The sequence below is a fragment of the Podarcis cretensis genome, assembly GCF_951804945.1.
Source record: "Podarcis cretensis genome assembly, chromosome: 8".
Taxonomy (NCBI): Eukaryota; Metazoa; Chordata; class Lepidosauria; order Squamata; family Lacertidae; genus Podarcis; species Podarcis cretensis.
Genome location: NC_137177.1, coordinates 86498765 through 86522533, shown reverse-complemented (window position 1 = coordinate 86522533; position 23769 = coordinate 86498765). Strand labels below are relative to the sequence as shown.

At 46.0% G+C, this 23769-nt stretch overlaps 2 protein-coding genes across 5 annotated transcripts in view; one reads left to right on the top strand and one right to left on the bottom strand.

Moving 5' to 3' along the window:
- Positions 1 to 1621: 1621 nt before the first annotated feature.
- Positions 1622 to 23322, top strand: TCTN1 (tectonic family member 1). 2 transcript variants are annotated; one of them, XM_079987503.1, is made up of 14 exons: positions 1635 to 2070; positions 4033 to 4153; positions 7206 to 7336; positions 9655 to 9824; positions 10099 to 10186; positions 11028 to 11137; positions 11426 to 11446; positions 12237 to 12362; positions 16286 to 16411; positions 17303 to 17387; positions 18300 to 18438; positions 19882 to 20035; positions 20296 to 20421; positions 22286 to 23322. In XM_079987503.1, the coding sequence occupies exons 1-14, from the start codon at positions 1713 to 1715 to the stop codon at positions 22427 to 22429; spliced, it is 1899 nt and encodes a 632-aa protein (XP_079843629.1). In that variant the 5' UTR covers positions 1635 to 1712; the 3' UTR covers positions 22430 to 23322. The 2 variants fall into 2 exon arrangements, with proteins under 2 accessions (XP_079843630.1, XP_079843629.1); XM_079987504.1 differs by lacking the exon at positions 20296 to 20421 and having other exon boundaries at positions 1622 to 2070.
- The window catches only part of HVCN1 (hydrogen voltage gated channel 1), a 30470-nt gene continuing 29933 nt past the window's right edge, over positions 23233 to 23769 (bottom strand). For all 3 annotated transcript variants that reach the window (XM_079987616.1, XM_079987618.1, XM_079987617.1), the window contains exon 6: positions 23233 to 23550. In XM_079987616.1, the coding sequence (XP_079843742.1) occupies positions 23485 to 23550 (66 nt within the window). In that variant the 3' untranslated portion in view covers positions 23233 to 23484. The remainder of the gene's footprint in view (positions 23551 to 23769) is intronic.

Genomic DNA, 23769 nt, shown 5'->3' with positions numbered 1-23769 from the left:
AGTAGGGACAGTTGTAAGGTTCTGCACTTAGGCAGGAATAACCAGATGTACCAATATAAGATGGGGGACACCTAGCTTGCCAGAAGTACATGTAAAAAGGATTTAAGGGTCAAGTCAACATTAAAAGACCACAAGCTTAACGTGAGTCAAACCGTGTGATGCAACATCACAAAAATCTAACGCTATTCTAGGCTGCATCAAGGTCAAGAGAAGTAATTGTACCACTCTCTTCTGCTTGGTCAGACAACATCTGGAATACTATACCCAGTTTTGGGCACCACAATGTAAGGATATTGGCAAGCTGGAATGGGTGCACAGGAGGGTGACCAAGATGATAAAGGGTCTGAAGCAAAGCCTTATTAGAACGGTTGAGGGAGTTGGGTATGTTTAGCCTTGAGAAGAGAAGAATGAGATATGATGGTCATCTTCAAATACCTAAAGTGCTGCCCCATGGAAGATATAGTAAACTTGTTTTCTCCTGCCCTGGAGGCAAGGACCTGAACCATTGGCTTCAAGTAACACAAAAGGAGATTCCAGCTAAGCATCAGGAAGAACTTTCTGATGGTAAGGGCAGAGTGGCTGGATCGGAAAATTAAGGTTCAGTCTAGCTGCATGTATTTGGGTGCTTAGGGTCAAGGTCAACGGCTGGAACCAACGGCACTTGGGCCAAAGCTGGTCCAGTGTGTGGGATGGCATGGCCTGCTTCTGTTCTTGCCAAAGGGGAGCAAGGGGACACTTTGAGCAATGCAACTGGCATGCAGGCTGCTGCAGACCCGCCATCCCTTTTCAGCCTGGAAAACTCGCTGTTGGCAATTGGACCTACTATTGGGCCTCATGAAGATCATGACCACTGGGCCCATCACCTCCTGGCAAATAGAAGGGGAAGAAATGGAGGCAGTGAGAGATTTTACTTTCTTGGGCTCCATGATCACTGCAGATGGGGACAGCAGCCACGAAATTAAAAGACGCCTGCTTCTTGGGAGAAAAGCAATGACAAACCTAGACAGCATCTTAAAAAGCAGAGACATCACCTTGCCAACAAAGGTCCGTATAGTTAAAGCTATGGTTTTCCCAGGTGTGATGTATGGAAGTGAGAGCTGGACCATAAAGAAGGCTGATCGCCGAAGAATGGATGCTTTTGAATTCTGGTGCTGGAGGAGACTCTTGAGAGTCCCATGGACTGCAAGAAGATCAAACCTCTCCATTCTGAAGGAAATCAGCCCTGAGTGCTCACTGGAAGGACAGATCCCAAAGCTGAGGCTCCAATACTTTGGCCACCTCGTGAGAAGAGAAGACTCCCTGGAAAAGACCCTGATGTTGGGAAAGATGGAGGGCACAAGGAGAAGGGGACGACAGAGGACGAGATGGTTGGACAGTGTCCTCAAAGCTACCAGCATGAGTTTGACCAAACTGCGGGAGGCAGTGGAAGACAGGAGTGCCTGGCGTGCTCTGGTCCAGGGGGTCACGAAGAGTCGGACACGACTAAACAACAACAACATTGGGCCTCAAGGTCGTTGCCACAGCAACAGCGCCATGCTTGTATTTCCTTCCCATGATGCCTCGGGGTCGGCGCTGTTCTACACGAAGCCTCCGGCTTCAAGTCTGCAGCGGGATTTGGCGAGGCTCCCGTCGTGCCTTGCGCCGTCTCCATAGCTACCGCCCGGCGGGCGTCCGCTGTTGCCTAGGCCGCGGCGGCCTGACGGGGAGGCGGGATGGGCCCCGGGTCGCCGCTGCGGTTCTTTCCGGGCCTCCTCGCGGCCTGCCTCCTACTGCCGCTCTCCTCGTCCACGGAAGCGCCAACGAGCGCGGCCACCTCGGAGCCCCCGACCGGCTGGGATGAGGCCCCGTCGGAGGCGCCGACAGCGGGTACCCCGCCTCCCCCGACCCCTAGTCCCAGCCAGGCCTCCCCTAGTCCAGGCCCCGCCAGCAGCCCTGCGTGGACTTCCGACCCGGGCCCCGCTAGCAGCAAGCCCAGTCCGACAGACGCGGCGGGGGTGCCCGTCCCTTCGGAGCTGCCGGACCCCGGAACGACTCCCCGACCTGGTCCGTGGCCCGCGCCTGTGACCGACGGTGAGCCCCCAGCCCCGCCACGAGCGATCTGGGGAGGGTAGGAAAGGGAAGAGGTGGTAGGCCCGGCAGCTAAATGGAGCCTCCAGATACAGGGGGAGTCTACCTCGGAACCGCAGCGCAGGCGTCTCTACGTGGCCAGTTTCCTGGAGGCCTCCGTCGTAGTCGCTGTTCAGAGTAGGATGCGGAGCAGTGCGGACTTCTGGCCCCCTCAGTGGTGCAGTTCTGATGTTCTTATACACGTGTATTTCTCTCCCCCCCCATTTTTTTTTATTAATTTTCCAAAAAAAATTTAAACAAACAGACAAACATAAATCTCAACTGTATTTAAACCAACCTTAGTAACATTGTTAAGTGACTTCCTCGAATTCCCCTCCGTGAATTTCAGTGTATATCATTATAACAGTTTTCCAAAACCAATTTTCTCATAAAATTAACTTAATCACTTAACATATTTTTTTCTTTCTATTTTAACTTTAAACATATTAATCTCTAACATGACCTATCTGGTATTTGCAAGTTTTTCCAATTGAAATTATCTTAACATATTTAACTACCGTATTTTTTGCCCTGTAGGACGCACTTTTTCCCCTCCAAAAATGAAGGGGAAATGTGTGTGCGTCCTATGGGGCGAATGCAGGCTTCAGGAGAGCCTCACCGCCAGCCCCACAAGCTCGGGGGACAGCGGGGAGGCGGAACGCCGCCATCCCGCTGTCCCCCGACTTGGTTAGAAGGCTGGCGGCGGGAGAAGCCTGCTTCTCCCCGCCGCCAGCCCCGCAAGCTCGGGGGACAGCTTCCCGCCTCAGCCCCGCGCCTGGGGGGGGGGATAAATTTTTTTTCTTTATTTCCCCCCCAAAAAACTAGGTGCGTCCTATGGGCCGGTGCCCCTTATGGGGCAAAAAATACGGTAAATAGTCTTTGAATTTCATCCATTCCTCCTAGTACTCCTCTTCCTCCTGGTCGCGGACTCTTCCAGTCAGGTCGGCTAGCTCCGAAAAATCCATCATCTTCATCTGCCATTCCTCCACTATAGGGACTTCTTGTGTTTTCCATTTCTTAGCTAACAAAATTCTTGCTGCAGTTGTGGCATACAAAAACAGTTTAACATCTTTCTTGGGCAATTCTAAACCTGTTATTCCAAGAAGAAAGGCCTCTGGTTTCTTAATAGATATATATTTCAATATTTTTTTTCAATTCATTATAAATCTTCTCCCAGAAGTCTTTCACCTTGGGGCAGGTCCACCACATATGATAAAAGGTACCCTCCTTTTCTTTACATTTCCAGCTTAGATTATCACTGTTATGATAGATCTTTGCTCAATTTCTTATACACGTGTATTGCACAAGTTCAGCCCCTGCTGCTCGGAAGCCGCATCGCTCTGCATTTTGTTAGGTGTTGGAGGGACATGCGGCTTCAGGTACCTCTTGCAAGTGCACGCAGCTGGCTGCTCTCTGCCACAGATGGAAGGATGAAGAACCAGGTGGACCGTTTGGTTTGCTCTGGAGAGCTCCTCTCAGTGCAGATGAGCAGCACAGCAAATTATGCAGAGCTGTTTTAAAATTAGATACCATAAAACAAGCCCATTGGAAACCAAAAGCATTAAAAATCTTTAAAACAAGGGGGGATGCAGCCAGCTAAGTCATAATTATGTCAGGTTCATTTATTTAAGTGTGACCCTATTTCAGTATCCCCATTTCAGTATTTCTTTCCCCTTATTGTACATTCATATAAACACAAATTACTAGTATTAAAATGCACACAATAAGCTGCATGAATATGGAGAAGAAGATTTTGAGAGACTATGCATGAAAGCAAGTCCTTTAAACCTTCAGGTTTTGTGGCTCTGTATATAATAGAAGAAAGAAGTTGGGCCGTATCCAGTATTGCGCCTGGAAGAGGGACTTCCTTGTCCCCCCCTTAGGTTTAACGTTCAGTACTATTTGTGAAAACCTGTTTGTTTTCAGTGGCCGAGTTGTGTGTCTGTGACCTCCTGGTGGACCAGTGTGATGTAAATTGTTGCTGTGACCCCATATGCACTGCTGCAGATTTCAGCCTCTTCACTATGTGTTCAGTTCCTGTTGTCACGTAAGTGCTTGCACGTGCTTCATGGCTTGATTCATAAGTTCAAGAAGGGTCTGTGCTGCAGTACAGCCTCAGGATATCTATATGTTTGCCTAAAAACCAGTCTGTAAACCCAGTGCAGTGCAGCTTCTGAGCGGAATGGAAAGAAGAGCTGGTTCAAATATGCAGCTTTGAATATGGCTTGTAGGACTGTAGCACCCCAAAATACTTGGGGGGAGGTAATTTCTCTGGAAGCTTCCCCAGATCAGAATGTGCATGAATGTGAAAGGTCAGCAGCTTAGTCTCTCTGATGGATGAGCGTTCCATATACAGAGTGGTTTTGAAATGGAGTATTCTGAGGTGGTACAGCCCCATAAGAGTAAGAAGCTACATGTTTGAATTGACACCCACCCCCGCTTTCCATTCAGGAACTTTTATTTTAATAGTATTCATATAAAATACTTTTGGTTTAGTTTAGATATTAAGAAATGGTGCTTGAGACAGAAAATACATTAAGGATTTTGTATATCTTTTGGGCTGAAATATTTTTCTCATTGTCTTTAAAAAAATCTCTGGGGCCTTTTTCAGCAGAAGAGCAGTGTAAAAAATATTTAAATCAGAAGAAAGCTCCCCCCCCCCCGGGGTATTTATTAACAGGGCTTTGTTGCAAAGGGAAAACCATTTTTCACTAGAAGGCAATCCAGGCTATTGGCTAAGAGGAGTAGAATTGGAGAAACTGAGCAAGTAGAGTTGAATTTGCTCACATACATTAATGTTGCCAAATTTCTACTAGCCAAGAAAGGAACTATCTTGCCCTCTCAACCCCTTTTCTGACTTCTAGGATGTTGCTGACCATTACCCACAGTTTTTCAAGCTAGCCTTGCAGGTTTTAAAGCCACAAACTCACTGTAAGGTGCCAAATGTAAGATGATGTTCTCTGAATATGCCGAGTTGTGCATTTCTGATATGTGATCAATTGCACAAAATCCAGCACAAAATTCCTGGCTTTGATATCCCAGAATTAATTAAAAAGAAGGGTTGCAATGCTTTTCATGTCTCCATACTGGAAGGATAATTCTCTACCCATCGAGGGATCGTTTGTAAGGATGGATTTATGTATACAGCATGTGCTATTCATGTCCCACTGCTGCCCCCGCTCTGTCTTACTAAAGCACCACATATTATGCATGGGGAGCTTTGCTCTGGTTTTCTTTCTCTAGGCAATCTAGCTGCTTTCCTCTTAACAGCTGTTTATGCCTCTGGTATTTTTGTATGTTGTGAATGAGACAACCAAATAAAGCCAGGCTGGTTGGTGGCATTTTTGTTGAATACAAATATGCCAGCAAGTTTTTATTGCAGCATTCAGGGCTTGAAACACTGGTTTTGTTCACTTTTTTTTTTTTTAAGAAGAAGATTGCTTGAAATAACTGTGAATTCTGGGGACAAAAGGCTACCCTTATCAAACTATTCCCTTCTCTATACATCAGCCCAATCTCACTGTGAGGGCTTATTTCCAGCTCTGTGGGAAATGAATCACCCCATCACTGGGATTGATGCTTGCCATTGTTCTGGCCCACATTGCTGATTGCCACCCACGTTCAGGTACTTTCAGATCTCTTAGAGACAGCAAAGCAAAAGTGTATTGAATTTTAGATGAATTTTCTGTTATGAAAAGAAGTGTGGCCTTGCCAGTGGAGAGGCAAATCACATGTGTTTAAGTTATGTGCTGTTCCCTCTGGAAAGTGCTGCTAAAATGTCAGGCATTGTACACAAACACGTCCTTGCATTGACATTCTTCTTACCGATACAGTGGTGCCTTGCAAGACGAAATTAATCCGTTCCGCGAGTCTCTTTGTCTTGCGGTTTTTTCGTCTTGCGAAGCACAGCTATTAGCGGCTATTAACGGCTTAGCGGCTATTAACGGCTTAGCGGCTTTAAGAAAAAGGAAACAAACTCGCAAGAACTCGCAAGACGTTTCGTCTTGCGAAGCAGGCCCATAGGGAAATTCGTCTTGCGGAATGACTCAAAAAACGGAAAACTCTTTCGTCTTACGCGTTTTTCGTCTTGCGAGGCATTTGTCTTGCGAGGTACCACTGTAATCACTTATTAACAATAAATACAAGTTAGAACTAAGGAAAAATTAGAAACCTAAGCTTAAAACGAACGATAGAGGTGGCAGGTGAAGCTGCTGCAGGGGAGCTGATCTATAATGTGCTCTCAGCTCCATTCTCATTGGTCATAGCAGTAATCACATGTATCAGGTGAGACAAGAGATTCACTCAAACCTATGTGACTGAGCCAGGATTTGAATCTAGCCCTCAGCAGAGTAAGGCTGGGCGATATCAGCTTTTCAACATTGCAATGTATCATCAGCCAAACATCCCAATATAGTGACACACCACAATGTTGAAAAGTGGAGGGAGGAACAAGCTGCATTGGCCCAGGCCCCGTGAGACGCTGGGGTGAAACCGCCTCCGCGCTCTCTTCACACACCTGCCTTTTGGGTGGCAGAAAAAGGGGGATCAGAAATTCTCCACAGAGACAATTAAGGTCCCTGCAGTTTGTTCCACTTTGGCTTCTGCTGCTGTTCAGAGGTGGCTGCGCATTTACACTTCTAGTAAATAGAAAGCTTTCCTTTGTCTCATACAGGAAACCATTCATTACTTTTAACAGTTGTATTTTCATAGGGCTAAAAAGGAATATACATATATAAACAGATAATATCACTCCAAAGGAAGGTTGCAGGTTGAAAATCTATTGAACAATATCTAATATTCCTTGTTAAACTCCTTTGTATGATTTGATATTGCTGCATGACATCAGTAAGGGTCTCCAGCTGTTGTAGACCCTTTTCCCAGAATCATTTGCAATAAATTATCTTTATCATTTATATGCCTTGTTTTTAGTGTCTGAGGCTTGAGTGGTGAGCTATAATAGCACGTGGTTGCTGCAGTGTTATGTCAGGTGCCAGAAGCATTCCGTGGGCTGCTCCTGCCCTGTGTTATAAGGATGTCTTATGTGAAAAGAGGTTTGTTTGTTTTTTTAGCTTTAATTTTTATGTTTTTTTCCCCTGCAGAGGTGACAGGCATCTCTGCAGGCAGCAAGAAGCTCTCTATTCAATAGATCCAACAGCGCATCCTCCAGAGAGGATCTTTCAATTAGCCAACAAGGTCAACCCCAGCATTTTCTGTATTCAGTCCACCAACAGTAAGTAGAGCCAAGTCGGGCATGAACCTCTTGTCTGGTTGATTCTTCAAAGACCTTGTGTTGAGGGTTGAGATGAAGAGAGAAAGAAGAAGCCTGTCATCTGTGTGTGTGTGTGTGCGCGCGCGCACACACACACACACACACACACGGTGGAGAGAGGATGAAAGGGTGACATACAATGTGCCACTCACTAATCTTCAACTTCATACTTTCTCTGTGGAATTCCTTTGCCAGCAATACAGTCATTTTCTCGCAGTGTGTCAGAACTTCCTTCAAGATGCTTTAAAGTGTATAGTTGGCTCTTGCTTAGTCTGCTCCGTTTGTCTTTAGTTGCCTCTGTGTATTATGGCAATGTTACGGTATTTTACTGTTGTATAATTTTGCCCCTATAATTTGTCCCAATTATTTTATTATATCCTGCCTTTCAAGATACAAATCCTTCAAAAGTAGCCTTACAGAAAGTGGTAAACTACTTACCAAAAAGCACCCCCCAATATTTCTTGCTTCTTGCATACTGCCTTCAGTATGTAAATGAAGGGGGGCTTTAATAATCTTTTTAAAGTGTTTGTTGTTTGTTTTTTATTTTTCTTATTTTTGTTGAAAAATTGAGAAAAAAATACTTTAAATAATAAAATAAGTACAGTGGTGCCCCGCAAGACGAACGCCTCGCAAGACGGAAAACCCGCTAGACGAAAGGGTTTTCCGTTTTGGAGGCGCGTCACAAAACGAATTTCCCTATGGGCTTGCTTAGCAAGACGAAAATGTCTTGCAAGTTCCTGCGGGGTTTTTCCCCCCCCCCCCCTTTTCCTAAGCCCTAAGCCGCTTATCAGCTGATCCGCTGATAAGCCGCTTATCAGCTGATCCGCTAAAAGCCGCTAAACCGCTAATAGCGCTAATGCGCTAAGGTGTCAATGGGCTTGCTTCGCAAGAGGAAAAAACCACTATACGAAGAGCCTCACAGAATGGATTAATTTCGTCTTGCGAGGCACCACTGTATTTCATTAATACAGTTGATTTACTTTAGAGGCATTTATAGCAGGGTTGGGAAACTAGCCCTCCAGATGCTTCTGGAGTTCAGCTTTCATGACTATTGGCCATGCTAGCTGGAGCTTATGGGTCAGTGTCTAGCAGCTGTTTGGAAGGCCACAGGTCTCCACCCCCATTCTGTAGGGTGATACCCAACATAAATTTACTTAATTTCAGTGTGTCAACTCTTGAGTACGACTAACATCTGAATATCGCCCCCTCCTGAAGACCTGAGGTTGGTAACAAAAGCTAAAAGCAGCCAAATACACCTGAGTGTTCTGCTCTAGTCTTCCAGCCCCTGTTAACGTGTCTCCTGGACATCACTATTCCTGCTCTCTGTACATTTATAGGAATCAGGTGCACCAGCTCCTGTGGGCCAAGATGTCCTGGGCCTCCTCAATGTTGAGGGGGCCTTCATGCCGGCATGTTCCTTTGACGATCACCGGAGCGCCTTCGTCAAAGGTGTGCTGGCGATCTCCGCCAGGGAGCCGGTTCGCCCTGGCACATCCTTTTGATGATCACCAGGGCTCCACCTGGGAAGGTGTGCTAGTGATCTCTGCCCGGGACGTGGTGGGGTGAAGTGTCTTCTCCCTGGTGCGTCCTTTTCATTATCACTAAGGCGCCTTCGGCAGAGGGGGAGGAGGTGGCCTTGCTGAGGCAGCTTCAGTCTCATGGCAGTGAACAAAAAGTAAGGCAGTGGGCAGTTGGGGGATGGCGGGCCAAGTCAGCCTGGTTGGGTTGGGGTGGCATGCATGTGACGTCATGCACGCACAATGCCCCCCCCCCCAAATATTGGGTGCAACTCGCTGCCTCTGATGGGGGTAGACAAATTTCTTCACTTTATGGGATGGCCCATAGCATGGTCTCAATGGCCATTCACACATGCTCTTAAAGCAGTCTCTACCTTGTTTCCAATCTTGTCCCAATATGTGGTGGCATTTTTTCTGTACGATCCCAGACTTGGGAAGAACTTCCATGAGTCCCAAAAGTTCAGTACAGTGGTACCTCAGGTTAAGTACTTAATTCGTTCCGGAGGTCCGTTCTTAACCTGAAACTGTCCTTAACCTGAAGCACCACTTTAGCTAATGGGGCCTCCTGCTGCTGCCGTGCCGCCGGAGCACAATTTCTGTTCTTATCCTGAAGCAAAGTTCTTAACCTGAAGAACAACTTCTGGGTTAGCGGAGTGTGTAACCTGAAGCGTATGTAACCCGAGGTACCACTGTAAAAATAAACTCCAAAATTCAGTTAAATGTACTACATTGAAGCGCTTTTTCTTCTCTACCCACCCACAGACAAAGCTGCCTTATCGTTCCAAGCCCCAGAAATACCTACTATGCACAATTTTGATAGGTTGCTTCAAGAATTTGGCGACAATACCTTTGATATTGAAAACAACCTTGCACTTGTGGATGAGTTGGACACCCGGCAGGCTACAAGTACAAACAGTACCAGCAAGTACAAGGTAAAGTGGGGATAATTTGTTAATTATTTATTCAAAGAAAGCTCTTTAGCCAGACTTTCAGAGTGGCTTACATATCAGTGAAAATAGCACAGTTTCTTTTTAGGCTTACAGTCTAAAAAGACACAGCATTTGAGGAAAAGGGATGTGGAGGGAAAGGGGAAAGCAAGAAAACTCAAGCACCATATCCTTAATGTCCCAAGGTTCTTGGCATTACCAGCTGGGAAGGGAGGTGGTTACAGTTCAAAATAAAACCGCCTGTGTTTTTTGTTGACAGTATAACGATCCCATACAGACATCAGATGGGTTTCTAAATCTCCCTGCTCCTCTCTTCCTCGCCTGGTGTACCCACGGTAACCCTGCAGGTCAGAGATTATGTGTTGTCCTTTCCTGGCTCTTTCTACCCTGCTATTTGGGCTTTATCTGAACAACAACAAATATTGCTTAATTTTGTAAATATGTAACCTGCCTGTCCACCAGATGGCGCTCAAGGTAACTAACAAGTATTTTTGTTTATTGTTTATTAAATTTGTATACTGCCCTTTGTCCAAAGATCACAGGTTGTTTCACAACAAATAATATCATTATTACCACTACAGTGGTGCCCCGCAAGACGAATGCCTCGCAAGACGAAAAACTCGCTAGACGAAAGAGTTTTCCGTCTTTTGAGGTGCTTCGCAAGACGAATTTCCCTATGGGCTTGCTTCGCAAGACGAAAACGTCTTGCGAGTCTTGCAAGTTTTTCCCCTTTTTCTAAGCCGCTAATAGCCGCTTAGCCGCTAATAGCGCTAAGCCGCTAATAGGGGTGCTTCGCAAGACGAAAAAACCGCAAGACGAAGAGACTCGCGGAACGAATTAATTTCGTCTTGCGAGGCACCACTGTACTAATATATCATATTGCTTAATAAGTGTTGTTGTTGCTGTTATTATTCTGCAGTATAATCAATTAAATTGCAGTAAAATGCCAAGTAAAAAGCATAAAAGCAAGACAGGTTAAACAACAGTAAAAACCAGGAGAGCAATTACTGAATCTCTGTGCCCATCGCAACATACCGTACTTACAGGCCAGCATGTCTAAACAAAAAGGTCCCTGTCTGCTGGCAAAACGTTTTAGTGGTTTTGTTTGACCGCCGATGTGCAGTTGGATTTATTAGTAGCCTGAAAAAATATTTTTGGCACTTCTCTTGTATTTTGTGGTTTCTCCAGGGTTTCTTGTGAACCAGGCAGTGAAATGCAACACGATGATCACGGGAGATGCGTGCACCACCCTGCCAGGCCTCAGCATGCAGCTCTACACCAGTTCTAGTGTTTTGGCTGTAGGTGATTATTTTGGGAACCAGCCAGAGGGTGGAATTTTGCATGTAACAAACTGAGGGGTGGGGTAGGAAATCAGGATTGCACATGTATCTGCTTTTTATTCAGAAATAAAAGTAAGCACCATTTGTAGCGGCAACTATAACTTACGTTTACAAGACCCCAAGTTCTCTAACAAGAATTGAATTTTATTAGTGGAGGATTCTGGGATGGAGGCTTAATCGCTTGTTACTTTTGCAAAAGCTAATGCAGCTGTGTCTAAAATGCTTCTTCTTTATTATTCCCGCTAGACACCAGAGTCAAGACTCGTGGTAAGTGTCTCTTTATTCTGTTTGAGAGATTTGCTGTTTATATGTGGGCACTTTGTATTGGATATAGTCTCTTACTACACTGATGCTACAATCAAGGCTTAATTGCCTTCGAATTGACCTTCTAATTAAGTGGGGCTCTGAGTCAGCCACCATACCAATGGTGAGGGGTCTACAATTGTTGGTTGGCTGGGCCAAAAACCTGGAGCCACAAGGCCTCTCCTCCCCTTTCCTTTTCACAATTGCATCCAACACCCCCTCCTGGTCTTTTCTGTAGGAAGGTGCTAGCAAAGCGCATGCTGGGTTGGTGGGAGGGTTGCTGTTTAAAAGTGCCCTGATCGCCTTTGTAAAATGATGATTACTATCTCCCCATGCTGATCTTTCTGAAGAGGAGGGCAATCACAGAGAGGAAGAGCGTAGCTTTAAGTAGTGACATCTAAGCCTCTTCCTCCTCCTCATCCCTGTCCTTTTCCAAGGGAAGGGTCAGCAGGGAGGGGAGCGCTGGGATCTTAAATCTTCTGGGATAAAAGGCGCTAAAGCCTTCCCTGCTCTACTTACTCCTCTAAATGTTCCTAAGGTTTTGCATGTGTTTTTGTTCCCCTCAGCATTTTTTGGATTTGTTTTCTTTCCTTCCTGTACATCAGAGCTTTCCAAGCTTTCTCCCACGGAAGCTCTGCATGTCAGTTTCTCAGCCACGCAAGCTTAGTGAATGTGCCAAGTTCTCTTTGCCTGGTTTGTGCACAAGATTGCAGCCAGATGGATTTGTTGAGGCTGCTCCGTTGTATTTTTACAGGTGAATATCACCATTCAGTCCATAACCGTGCAGAGTCCGGAGGGGCTGCGCACTCGTTTGAAGAACACTGATGTTCTGATTCTCCCCATATTGAATGGTCAGTCATGCAGTAACGTGGTCCTGGAGGTAAGTGTGCAGTTAGCATTTCAACTCAGCATTTCTTGAAAAGACAGGAGAAGGGGCTTGTGCTCCATTCTGGAAACCAGGTGACATGTAGAACTGTAAACAAACTTCATCAATTTTATGAACATAAAATAGCAGACACTTTGCCAGCAGGCGTGAAGAGCTGGTTCTGCTGGACCCATTTTGCTCAAAGGATCAGAAACCAAAGGACTCTCTGTTATGTCTAGAGCAGGCTCTGCTAAGGCTGCTCTGGAGAGTTCTCCCAGGAAACTCAAGACAGTGCCTTCATTCATTCATTTCTGCATTTTCCCACTGGATTATGCCCAAGGCAGCTGATAACAACACTGGATGAACAATAGTAACAGTTAAGAACATAATATAAACCATCAAGCCCATTCTAAAATCCTACCTCATGGTGAAGCACTTTCAACTCAGCTGTGGAAAAAGCCTAATAACCACGTGGAACTGAGTTTGCTTGGTTTTCCTTAAAAAACTCCTATCCCTCATATTTCCAAAAAAAATTTCAATACTGCTTGCAACTATAAAATAGCAGCATAAAAACAAAACAGTACATAAAATCAACATCACGATAATGCAACAGTTAGAATATACAGTGGTACCTCGGGTTAAGTACTTAATTCGTTCTGGAGGTCCGTTCTTAACCTGAAACTGTTCTTAACCTGAAGCACCGCTTTAGCTAATGGGGCCTCCTGCTGCCGCCGCACCGCCTGAGCCCAATTTCTGTTCTTATGCTGAAGCAAAATTCTTAACCTGAAGCACTATTTCTGGGTTAGCGGAGTGTGTAACCTGAAGCGTATGTAACCCGAGGTACCACTGTAAAGGAGAAATTTCAGCGAGCAGCCATCTTTCTCCCTCTGGGTTCCCCACCCCACATCAGTATTTGGATTGTATGGGACAAGAACATGTATTTTGCTTCTGTTACATGATGAGGTGAAATGTATGCCCAGGGCACTATATAAATCGGATGGGCAGTCTTAAGCTCGAGGGCCAAAAGTGGCCCTCCAGGCCTCTCCATGCGGCCCTGGGTACTCTACCCAGGCCACACCTCTTACCAGCCCTACTTCATACCCTTGTGCGTTTTTCCTGACTGGGATGTGTCTTTGACCTCTTGATTTCCTGGATGGAGCGGAGAGAAACTAGCCTGCTGAACAAAAGTAACATTTGCATTTGTTGCTTTGCTCTCTTGTGCCTCTGACCTTGCCAGCTGGTGGCCTGTGCCTTCCCCTGGAAGGTTGCCCAGATGACAGTGTGGCGCTTGGTCTGAAAAAGGGTTTCCCATCTCGGATAACTTACCTTGTTATACAGTGGTGCCTCGCAAGACGAAATTAATCCGTTCCGCGATTCTCTTCATCTAGCGGTTTTTTTGTCTTGCGAAGCAAGCCCATTGACGGCTTAGCGGATTAGCGCTATTAGCGGTCTAGCGGCTTTTAGCGATCAGCTGAGAGGCGGCTTATCAGCGGAACAGCTGATAAGCGGCTTAGCGGCTTAGGAAAGGGGGGGGGAGCGAAAAAAAACCCGCGGGAACTCGCAAGATTTTTTTGTCTTGCAAAGCAACCCCATAGAGAAATTCATTTAGCGAAGCGCCTCCAAAACGGAAAACCCTTTCGTCTAGCGGGTTTTCCGTCTTGCGAGGCGTTCGTCTTGCGGGGCACCACTGTATATAATAAAAATGTAAGGATGTCGCCATGCTGCAGTTTGTGTAGCTGCTGAAGGATAGTGCTGCAAACTACCGCGTGACAACAGAACAGCAGCATTGGAGAGGGAAGAGGAGAGAGACATGGGCAGGTAAGCGAACAGTTGGGCAGCCCAGGCTAGCCGCTCAGGTGGTGGGTGGCCCAGGCAAGCTGCGGAGGAGCAGCTGTGACAGGCTGGTGGAGCTCCCCACCTCACACTGATGCCACCTCTTTGGCTTCAGCGACATTGGAGGCTGAGGAAGAAGGACATGGAGGCAGGAGGGGACTCCACGCAAACAGCTGAAGAAGTCAGGACAGCTGAAGGGACATTATTTCACCTTTGGTGGATGTGCCCAAAGATTAAGGCTTTCTGGGAGATGATCTATAATGAAATGAAAAAGGTATTTAAATATACCTTCCTGAAGAAACCAGAGGCCTTTCTCCTGGGCATGGTCGGCCAATTGGTGCCAAAGAAGGATAGAAATTTTTTTATGTATGCTACAACAGCAGCAAGGATACTTATTGCAAAGTATTGGAAGACACAAGATTTACCCACCCAGGAAGAAAGGCAGATGAAGGTGATGGATTACATGGAACTGGCGGAAATGACTGGCAGAATCCGAGACCAGGGAGAAGAGTCGGTAGAAGAAGACTGGAAGAAATTTAAAGTCTATCTACAGAAACATTGTAAAATTAAGGAATGTTAGATGGATGCTGGAATGAAGCTATGTGGTTTTAGCAGTAATGTTATAAAGGATTAAGTAAAAATGGATTGTTAACAGGTCAGAATGTAAAGTTACAATATATTAAGATAAATTAGTAAGATAAAAACAAAGAAGGAAAGGATTTGCTGAAACAACTAATGAACTAGAATACAAAAAAGGGAGGTGCGAGGAGGTCAAGGAAACAAGCAAATGATAGATAAGATATGGAAAGATGGATTTGTTTTTAATTGTTTCTATTTTTTGTATTTTGTACGTTCTGTTTTTCTTTTTCTTTTTTTTTTTATTCTTGTAACTTTTTGAAACACCAATAAATATTATATAAAAAACATAAAATGAAGAAGCCAGGACAGGTTGCGGCAGCTCCCCAGCAAGTGTCCTGGTCTCCTGTTGCTGCCCTTTGTTTCCCTTCTCCTCACCCTCCTAATTGGTGTTGGTGTGAGGTGGGCAGTAAGACGTGGGGGGGGGGCAGGATCAAGAGGAGAACGACGGAGAGAGTGTGATTTGGGTAAGCTGTAAGGCATGGGTAGGCAGACTTAAGACCCGGGGGCCGGATCCAGCTCAGACACCTTCTAAATCTGGCCTGCAGGTGGTCCAGGAATCAGCGTGTTTTTACATGAGCAGAATGTGTGCCTTAATTTACCGTATTTTTCGCTCTATAACACGCACCAGACCATAACACGCACGTCGTTTTTAGAGGAGGAAAACAAGAAAAAAAAATTCTAAACGAAACAGTGGATGTATGATTTTTGTGGTTCATGCTGTGGCCACAGACATGTGATCTGACGGTGAGTTTGGGGTAGCCCAATGCAAAAATCCTGAGGATCCATGTGGATCCATGCTTTGTAACCACGTTTTTGCACCACTGTGGCCCCAGGCAACAGTGGGTGCGTGATTTTTTTTGGTGCAAGCTGTAGCCATGGACATGCTATGTGATCTGATAGTGAATTTGGGGCGACCCAGTGCAAAAATCCTGAGGATCCATGTGGATCCGTGCTTTGTAACCAGGCTTTCTGTCCCTCTCTCCTTCCCACTCAGCGGCTCTTCTCCCGCTTTGCTGTTTCAAAGCGAGCCACGGAGGAGGGAAGGAAGGGGAACCATGGATCCTCTGCTCACGAGTTTCAGTGTGAGTTCTTTTCTTTTCGTTGATATGGATTTAAAGGGGGGATTTCCCCTTACTTTCTAGGAGGAAAAAAGTGAGTGTTATGGACCAAAAAATACGGTAAAATGCATCTCTGGGTTATTTGTGGGGCATAGAAATTCGTTCATTCCCCCCCCCCCCAAAAAAATATATAGTCCGGCCCCCCACATGGTCTGAGGGACGGTGGACCGGCCCCCTGCTGAAAAGGTTTGCTGATCCCTGCTGTAAGGGGAGTGGGGGCATGGTTTGGGGGATTGGCGGGATTGGTGAGTGAAGTGGGCACAGGTGGCAGCCCTTAGTAAATGATAAAGAGCTGTGGACCTTCCTGTTAGTTAAGCTGCAAAACGTTACTTGTTTTTTGTATTTCAGGCAAGTTACCTTATTACCTTCACAGAGGCAGGTGAAATTGCCAGTGTAGGTGTATCTTTGATCCTGGGGACCATTAACATGATGGCACGTTTTGTATTGCAGTCCTTTGAGATCCGTTTCATTCAGGTAATTTCCCAAATTAATATTTTTGAGATCCAAAAAAGATTTAACAAAACAAAAATTTAAAAAGGTTACACGATATTATAATATAACACAAATTCAATTACTGTGGCTGCATTTGTACCATACAATAACCAATCTATGTCTCCTCTCTGCATGGTTAATTTTGCACATTAATTTGTCTAAACATCCATAATCACCTCCTAATATGTTAGTCCTGATGATCATATGATTATTCTAGTTTTTTTTATCTTACAGAACTTAACAAACTTTATAATAGCTCAGTCTGTATTTCACCCAACATTGTGTAGAGGTTTTCATTACATCTTACACTTTTCCCAGTATCTAATAAATAAACTCCACTTCTCAACAAATCCGTTTTCTTGATATCTTCCTCCTCTGGCCCTTATTAAATTCGTTAATTTAATCATCTTGGTTTAATCAGGCAAGCAATGTCCCAGATTCTTATTAACCCAAGCCTCTATTGACAGATGCTCTGACTTTTTCCAGTCTTGGCAGATCAACCTTTGGGTTGCAGCTTCCCAAAATATTTTTAATAACTTTGTGGGAAGCTGGTTTGTAACAATATTTTAGAGCTGATGGTGTGGCAGGGCACAGCTGTCTTAAAAAAACAAGGATTTCAGTCGCTCAGTGTGTTCCTCTTTTCCTTCAAAGCGTAGGTTCTGAAAATCATTTATACCTGTGTGTCTTCTGCATGTACCTGAAGCAACAATGTAATAATAACATGAGCTCTATTATTCAAATGGTTTGCTGCTTAGAAAACAGTAATTCAATTTATCTATAATCCTGAAGGAGATTTTTCCTATTAGCTGCTTTGCCACAAATGGTTCATGGAAAATTAAGTGGTATTGTATTTTATGTCCCCTCCGCACATAGCAAGAAACTCAACCTGTTCATCTCAGCGGAAGCCCTGGTTATGTTGTTGGCCTACCAATAAAAGCTGGATTTCGGACTGCTGGATATCCTTTTTTCATGACTTATCACAGCTCTGCAGAACTGTCCCTGCCTGGGAAAAAGTTACATTTCATAGTGCTCATTTCTTTCAAGGCTGAATCAGTTCCGGATTATTTCTCTGAGAAATTTTAACTTGTTCAATCCTGAACAGAAGACAGTAGTCCCATATGGGAAAGAATACAACGAAATTAGCAATTTCTAAATTTTCTACTGGAAACTGGTGCCAGACAGTCTTCACAGAATTAACTGTCTTACTCCAGCACAGACAACAGACCATTGCCAACTATCTTGGCTGTTTTGGTTTTGGGAGTTTTAGTGGGATAATGGCCAAGGTTTTTTCTTTTGGTTTTGCCTGTTTTGCTCTTCTGAACTCACTGAGCTGGAAGAAGCCATGTCATCCCCATCATTTTGTGGGTGATGCTTGGGTTTGGGCAAGCTGTTTAGAAAGTTCCAGGATCAAAAAATGGCCACCACCTGGAGCAAGTAATAATGCTCTGACAAGGTGTGACAAGGCAGTTCAGAGATTTATTATTATTATTATTATTATTATTATTATTATTATTACCCCACCCATCTGGCTGGGTTTCCTCAGCCACTCTGGGCGGCTCCCAGTCGAGTGTTAAAAACAATATAGCATTAAATATTAAAAACTTTCCTAAACAGGGCTGCCTTCAGATGTCTTCTAAAAGTTTGGTAGTTATTTTTCTTTTTGACATCTGCTGGGAGGGCATTCCACAGGGCGGGTGCCACTACCAAGAAGGCCCTCTGCCTGGTTCCCTGTAACCTCACTTCTCGCAGCAAGGGAACCACCAGAAGGCCCTCGGCGCTGGACCTCAGTGTCCGGGCAGAACGATGGAGGTGGAGACGCTCCTTCAGATTCTAGATGTTGTGCAGTTTCCCCTTGACTCTAAATCTACATCTGGAATTGTTCAGAGCACAAATGAAGCTGGCCAGCTTACCCTCATGAAGAGTACACCTGCTCAGGATTGTTTAGCTGTGGAAGGAGTTAGAACCCCAATATTGTTTGGGTACAGCATGCTGTCTGGATGCCAACTACGGTAAGGGCTGAAACCAGTCTTGTACTTAGACATGCCAAATGCCATTTCCTATTCTTAAAAGGTAAAGGGACCCCTGACAGTTAAGTTCAGTCACGAACGACTCTGGGGTTGCAGCGCTCATATCGCTTTACAGGCCGAGGGAGCTGGCGTTTGTCTGCAGACTTTTTTTCCGGGTCATGTGGCCAGCATGACCAAGCTGCTTCTGGCGCAGTGGAACGCTGAAACCACTTCCTGCCAGAGTGGTACCTATTAATCTACTTGCACTTTTCGGGGTGCTTTCGAACTGCAAGGTTGGCAGGAGCTGGGACTGAGCAACGGGAGCTCACCCCATCGCGGGGATTTGAACCGCTGACCTTCTGATCGGCAAGCCCAAGGCTCAGTGGTTTAGACCCAGCGCCACCCACGTCCCATTCCTATTCTTACTTCCATGCTGAAGAAATTGTTTATCACCGTGTTGGGTTGCAAGGAAAATGCTGGCATCTCACTTAGCAGAGTGGCAGAGTTTCATGCCCCTTGGGTGCCTCCATCTTGAATTTTGGACTTTGCTTCAGCAAACACGGTCTAATACAATTCCTTCACACACACACACACACACACACACACACACACACACTACTCCCTCCTCCTGCTGTGTCCCTTTGCTTGGGCATTTCTAAAAGAAAGAGAGAGCGATCTCTCCTGCAACGATTTCAGATGTGGTGGCTGTAAAGCTGATTTCCAGCACGCCAGGGACAGGCCCGGCAGGCCTATGAGGCAAGGCGAAGCAAATGGCGAAGCATGCTGGATCCACAGGGGCAGCAAATTGGGTAGCCCAGGAATTCATTGCCCGCTGCTGCTGTTGCAGCAACAGCTGCATTCTCTTTAGCGGCCAGATCTGCTTCCTCCTCAGCAGCACCCTCCCCCCAAAATGCCACATCTTTCTGGTATAGATCTTCAATCACTCCTTCCCTGGTGTGTTTGGGGGCAGGGAGCCATTTTGTGGTTCGCTTCAGGTACCAAAATGTCTTTGGTCAGCCCTGGCCAATAGGGTGGGCACTTGCCACCCCCTGCTCAAAGTGTCACTCTGGCAAAACTTGAGTTGCCAGCCAAGGTTGCATTTCCACTGTTAGGGCAATTGCCAGTTTACTGACCGCAGACCCCCTCTTTGCATTTATGCTAACTTTGAAATAAATGAAACTCACCTTTTGACTCAGGTAGACAAAATGGAGGAATGGGAATGGTGTAAGTGATTTATTGACTTTCTTTCTCTCCCCCCCTCCACCCCCAAATATACAACCCCGCCTTACATTGCCAGTAGCACCGTCGCATTGAGTAGAATAGCCAAAGATGGGAAAGGCGTGGTTAGACTGCTCCACAAGTAGCCTTTATGTGGTGCTCTTGAAGAGTGGTTCATTAGTTGGTTGCCGTCCAGCACTGTTGACACAGAAATTTCTTTTCTGAAAGAATTACCAAGGATGCGGACTGCAGGCTCTTGTCCCCAGCGCTCCTGAGTGTGCTGAAGGGTCAAAACTTCCCAGACTACGTGGCCTCTTTTGGAGATTCTCTGCCTCAGAATGAACTGGACTGGCTGCAAATTTCTAACAACGTCACCGAACCGGTAAGAGTATGCCCACCCTGCCCTAAGTCAATATGGGTAGCCATGAGGTAATTTTACTACTTTTGGCCCTCTAACTTCTTCACCTGTATTTTAAGTTCCGTCTCTATCTGGGGAAATGTAACGGCTGCAATCCTGGAGGGTCTTCAGTAGCATAAGTAGGAATGGGGATCCATTTCGGGCAGCTGGAACGAGCCTGAAGTTCTCTCTTTTTTTGCCAATGATGCCTTGTAGCTAGCAAAACGTCTTGTCTCCTTTTTCAGAGCACCTGCGAAATTCCCGTGTCATTTCAAATAGAAGTGAAATGGACTAAATATGGCTCCTTAGTTAACCCCCAGGCGAAAATCGTGAGTCTCACAGCAACGGTAATGACAGCCGCCTTGCCCCAGGTGGGTGGTGATCTCCTGTGATAGAAGGGAGCTCCTCACATGTATTTTTAACTAAACTGGCTTTCACATTTGCAAGGTTCCATGTCTGTATATGAGAGAGATGTCTGGCTAATGAAACTGGCTTTTCCCACTCAAAAGGAAATCTTGGCACGTTGAAGGTTCTGTTCACGCTTCCGCTCTAAAGGTGGCATTGAAGTGGTCGCCCAGCATGCTTGGAAGTAAGCTTTATGGACTCCTGGGGTTCTGTAGGAGGACCTGCTAAGCAGCCGTCCTTTTTAGCTGTGGCGGTACCTGGAACCCTGCAAGTTCCTTGTGGCTAAAGTGGAACGAGGGAGGAAGGGACTCTCAGAAATATGGGTGGAATGGAAAAAGAAAGAGAGGGGAAAGAGAGGGGTCCTTCCCAGCCTCTTTTCCCCAGCTGCCACCTCCCCACCCTTGCACTTCAGAAGCCAGCCAATCATTCGGCATGGGAGAGACACTTCCACTAGCCTGTTTGGGCCTCTTTGAATTGCATGTTTCTTTCATTATGTGCCTTGAGCTTTTATGTTGGTAAAGTAGGAGAATAAATGTGATTGAACAAGCAGCACGGGACTGCTGCTGAAAGCATCCACTGCCCCTCTCTCCCCATGGTACAGCTTGCTTGCCCGCTGGTGCCCATGCCCTGTGTGAGTTCTCCCATGGCCACGTACCCTCGGAGCAGCCAGTGGTGTGGCGCTGGAAATGGGGCATGCAGTACAGTGGTGCCCCGCAAGACGAATGCCTCGCAAGACGGAAAATCCGCTAGACGAAAGGGTTTTCCATTTTGGAGGCGCTTCGCAAAACGAATTTCCCTATGGGCTTGCTTCGCAGGACGAAAATGTCTTGCGAGTTCCTGCGGGGTTTTTTCCCTCCCCCCCCCCTTTTCCTAAGCCCTAAGCCGCTTATCAGCTGATCCGCTAAAAGCCGCTAAACCGCTAATAGCGCTAATCCGCTAAGCTGTCAGTGGGCTTGCTTTGCAAGACGAAAAAACCGCTATACAAAGAGCCTCACGGAACGGATTAATTTCGTCTTGCGAGGCACCACTGTATAATGACATCAGGATTCAGGGTAGAGTGTACTACATATTAACAAGGAGCAGGGGCAACAAGATGCAGTTGCCATTTTCAACAGGAGCCCTGTGTTTCTTGCATTTTATCTCTCCAGCATGCCTGTTGTGTCTTCCTTTCAGTTCTGAAGCTAGCTGCTGCTAAACCCCACAATAGCTGGAAAGGAAATGTTTTTGTACTGAGTTGGTGCTCTAAACATGCACGGTCCTGATCTTAAAGCTCTCCTGACCTTGGCTCCTTATCATATATATTCTGCCAGCTAACACTGACACAACAACCTCTTTTATTTTGGAGCTCAGCATTTGACCTGTTCTGCATGATTCATTCTGTGAAGTGAAACATTTCTTTGGCCTGTCCTAAGCGGAGCCAGAGGGACGCAGGTGGCGCTGTGGGTTAAAGCCTCAGCGCCTAGGACTTGCCGATCGAAAGGTCGGCGGTTCGAATCCCTGCGGCGGGGTGCGCTCCCGCTGCTCGGTCCCAGCGCCTGCCAACCTAGCAGTTCGAAAGCACCTCCGGGTGCAAGTAGATAAATAGGGACCGCTTACCAGCGGGAAGGTAAACGGCGTTTCCGTGTGCAGCTCTGGCTCGCCAGAGCAGCGATGTCACGCTGGCCACGTGACCCGGAAGTGTCTCCGGACAGCGCTGGCCCTTGGCCTCTTAAGTGAGATGGGCGCACAACCCCAGAGTCTGTCAAGACTGGCCCGTACGGGCAGGGGTACCTTTACCTTTTACCTTTAAGCGGAGCCAGGGTTTGGAATGCATCTGCCTGTCTCTTGCAGGTTGACTCAGGAAGCGAACAAACAATCCAGATCTTCAGCTCTGCCACTTTTGTTGACGTCTCTGCGCCCGCTGAGCCGGGTTACAAAGCACGACCAACCATCGAAGCCAACTTGCCCTTCGACTTTTTCTTCCCTTTTGTTTAGTCGCAGCGTGAACTGCTTCTTCCTTCCTTTTCTCAAAGCGAGAGGGAACCAGGTTTCAAACCACTCTTCCACTGGGATCAAAGACCCTTCCAAAATACTGACTGGCTGCCTGTCTGAAAAGGAGTATGTGGGGAAAGGAGCCCCAAATAAGCTGTGGCAGGGTTGGACTAGAGGAGACAACAGCAGCAACTCCCCTCCATAATCCTGTTTGGCAGTGAGAGAGAGGGGTCCTTCAGCAAATGCAGTTTCCATCATGTGCTACAGTGGAGGCTTTGTGGAGTGCAGCTCAACTTCTGTGCTGTGCCTACCCCCAGGACAGAGCCATTCCTCCCCTCCTCTTGTAATATGTGGACAGTCACCATCTTTGCAGGGAATTGTAAAGGAAGGAGCTGTGAATCAAGATGGCTATACTTTGCTTCCGCCTCTCCTGGGAAGCTCCAGTTCCCACCTTTGCTGCCCCCCCCCCAACACACACACTTGGATTGTACTACACACCTTGATATTTCTTCCGAATTTATTTCCCCCATGTTTTCCATTCTTCAGAACTACTAACTCTCCAAAGCCCAATGCATGTTCCTATATTCATTTCCATGGTCCTGCAAGTAGGAAAAGACATTGCTTTATTATTTTATTTTATTTTATTTTTTAGACTAAAGGAATTGCTCTGTCAGGCACACCCAGGAATTTGGGGGGAAAGGAATTTGGGGGAAAAGGCCACTGACTCACCTGCCATCCCTCCTCCTTCCTCTTTAGGTACTTCAATAGTAACTTGCAGTTTTGTGAAGCTAATCAATGCCAACCGGTTTCACAGATTTGACTTTTATTAAATTATTTTTGCTATTTTTTAAAAACTGTACAGCTGTACAATTAAAGATTGTAATAATTGGTTTTCAGATATGTGGATTATTATTTTTTTCAACACTTGAGTCTTAACAAGCAATAGGGATAGAATATTGTTCTAGGCATGGAAGGGAATGTACAAAAGAGTATGTTCAAAATGGCACAGTATGGAAACAAAATTAGCTTCTCCGTGGCGGCACTGGCTCCGTTGGGCCCTATCTGGACTGGCCGACAAGTCCATGTTGCTTCAACACAGCATTAAGCCTTTCGATTTCCAGCTCCTGTTGGAGAAGAGTAATTCTGAGGTCAGTTTGGGAGGCTGTTTATGGGGAACTAGCGGACATTCCCCCAGCTTTGAGTTGCGGTGGAAGAAACAAAAACGAAACAAATGTCAAAACTTAATCACTTTGTAACAGCCTCCCAAACAGCTTTTCAGAAGGCTAAATGGAAAACCAACCTAGGTGAACACTCAGCATAAATCACATCCTAGGAATAACCTG

Coding starts and splice junctions, on each gene's coding strand:
- TCTN1 (XM_079987503.1), top strand. CDS start 1,713: ATGGGCCCCGGGTCGCCGCTGCGGTTCTTTCCGGGCCTCCTCGCGGCC. Junction 7,337..9,654: donor CTGTATTCAGTCCACCAACA/GTAAGTAGAGCC, acceptor ACCCACCCACAG/ACAAAGCTGCCTTATCGTTC. Junction 17,388..18,299: donor TGGATTTCGGACTGCTGGAT/ATCCTTTTTTCA, acceptor CTAAATCTACAT/CTGGAATTGTTCAGAGCACA.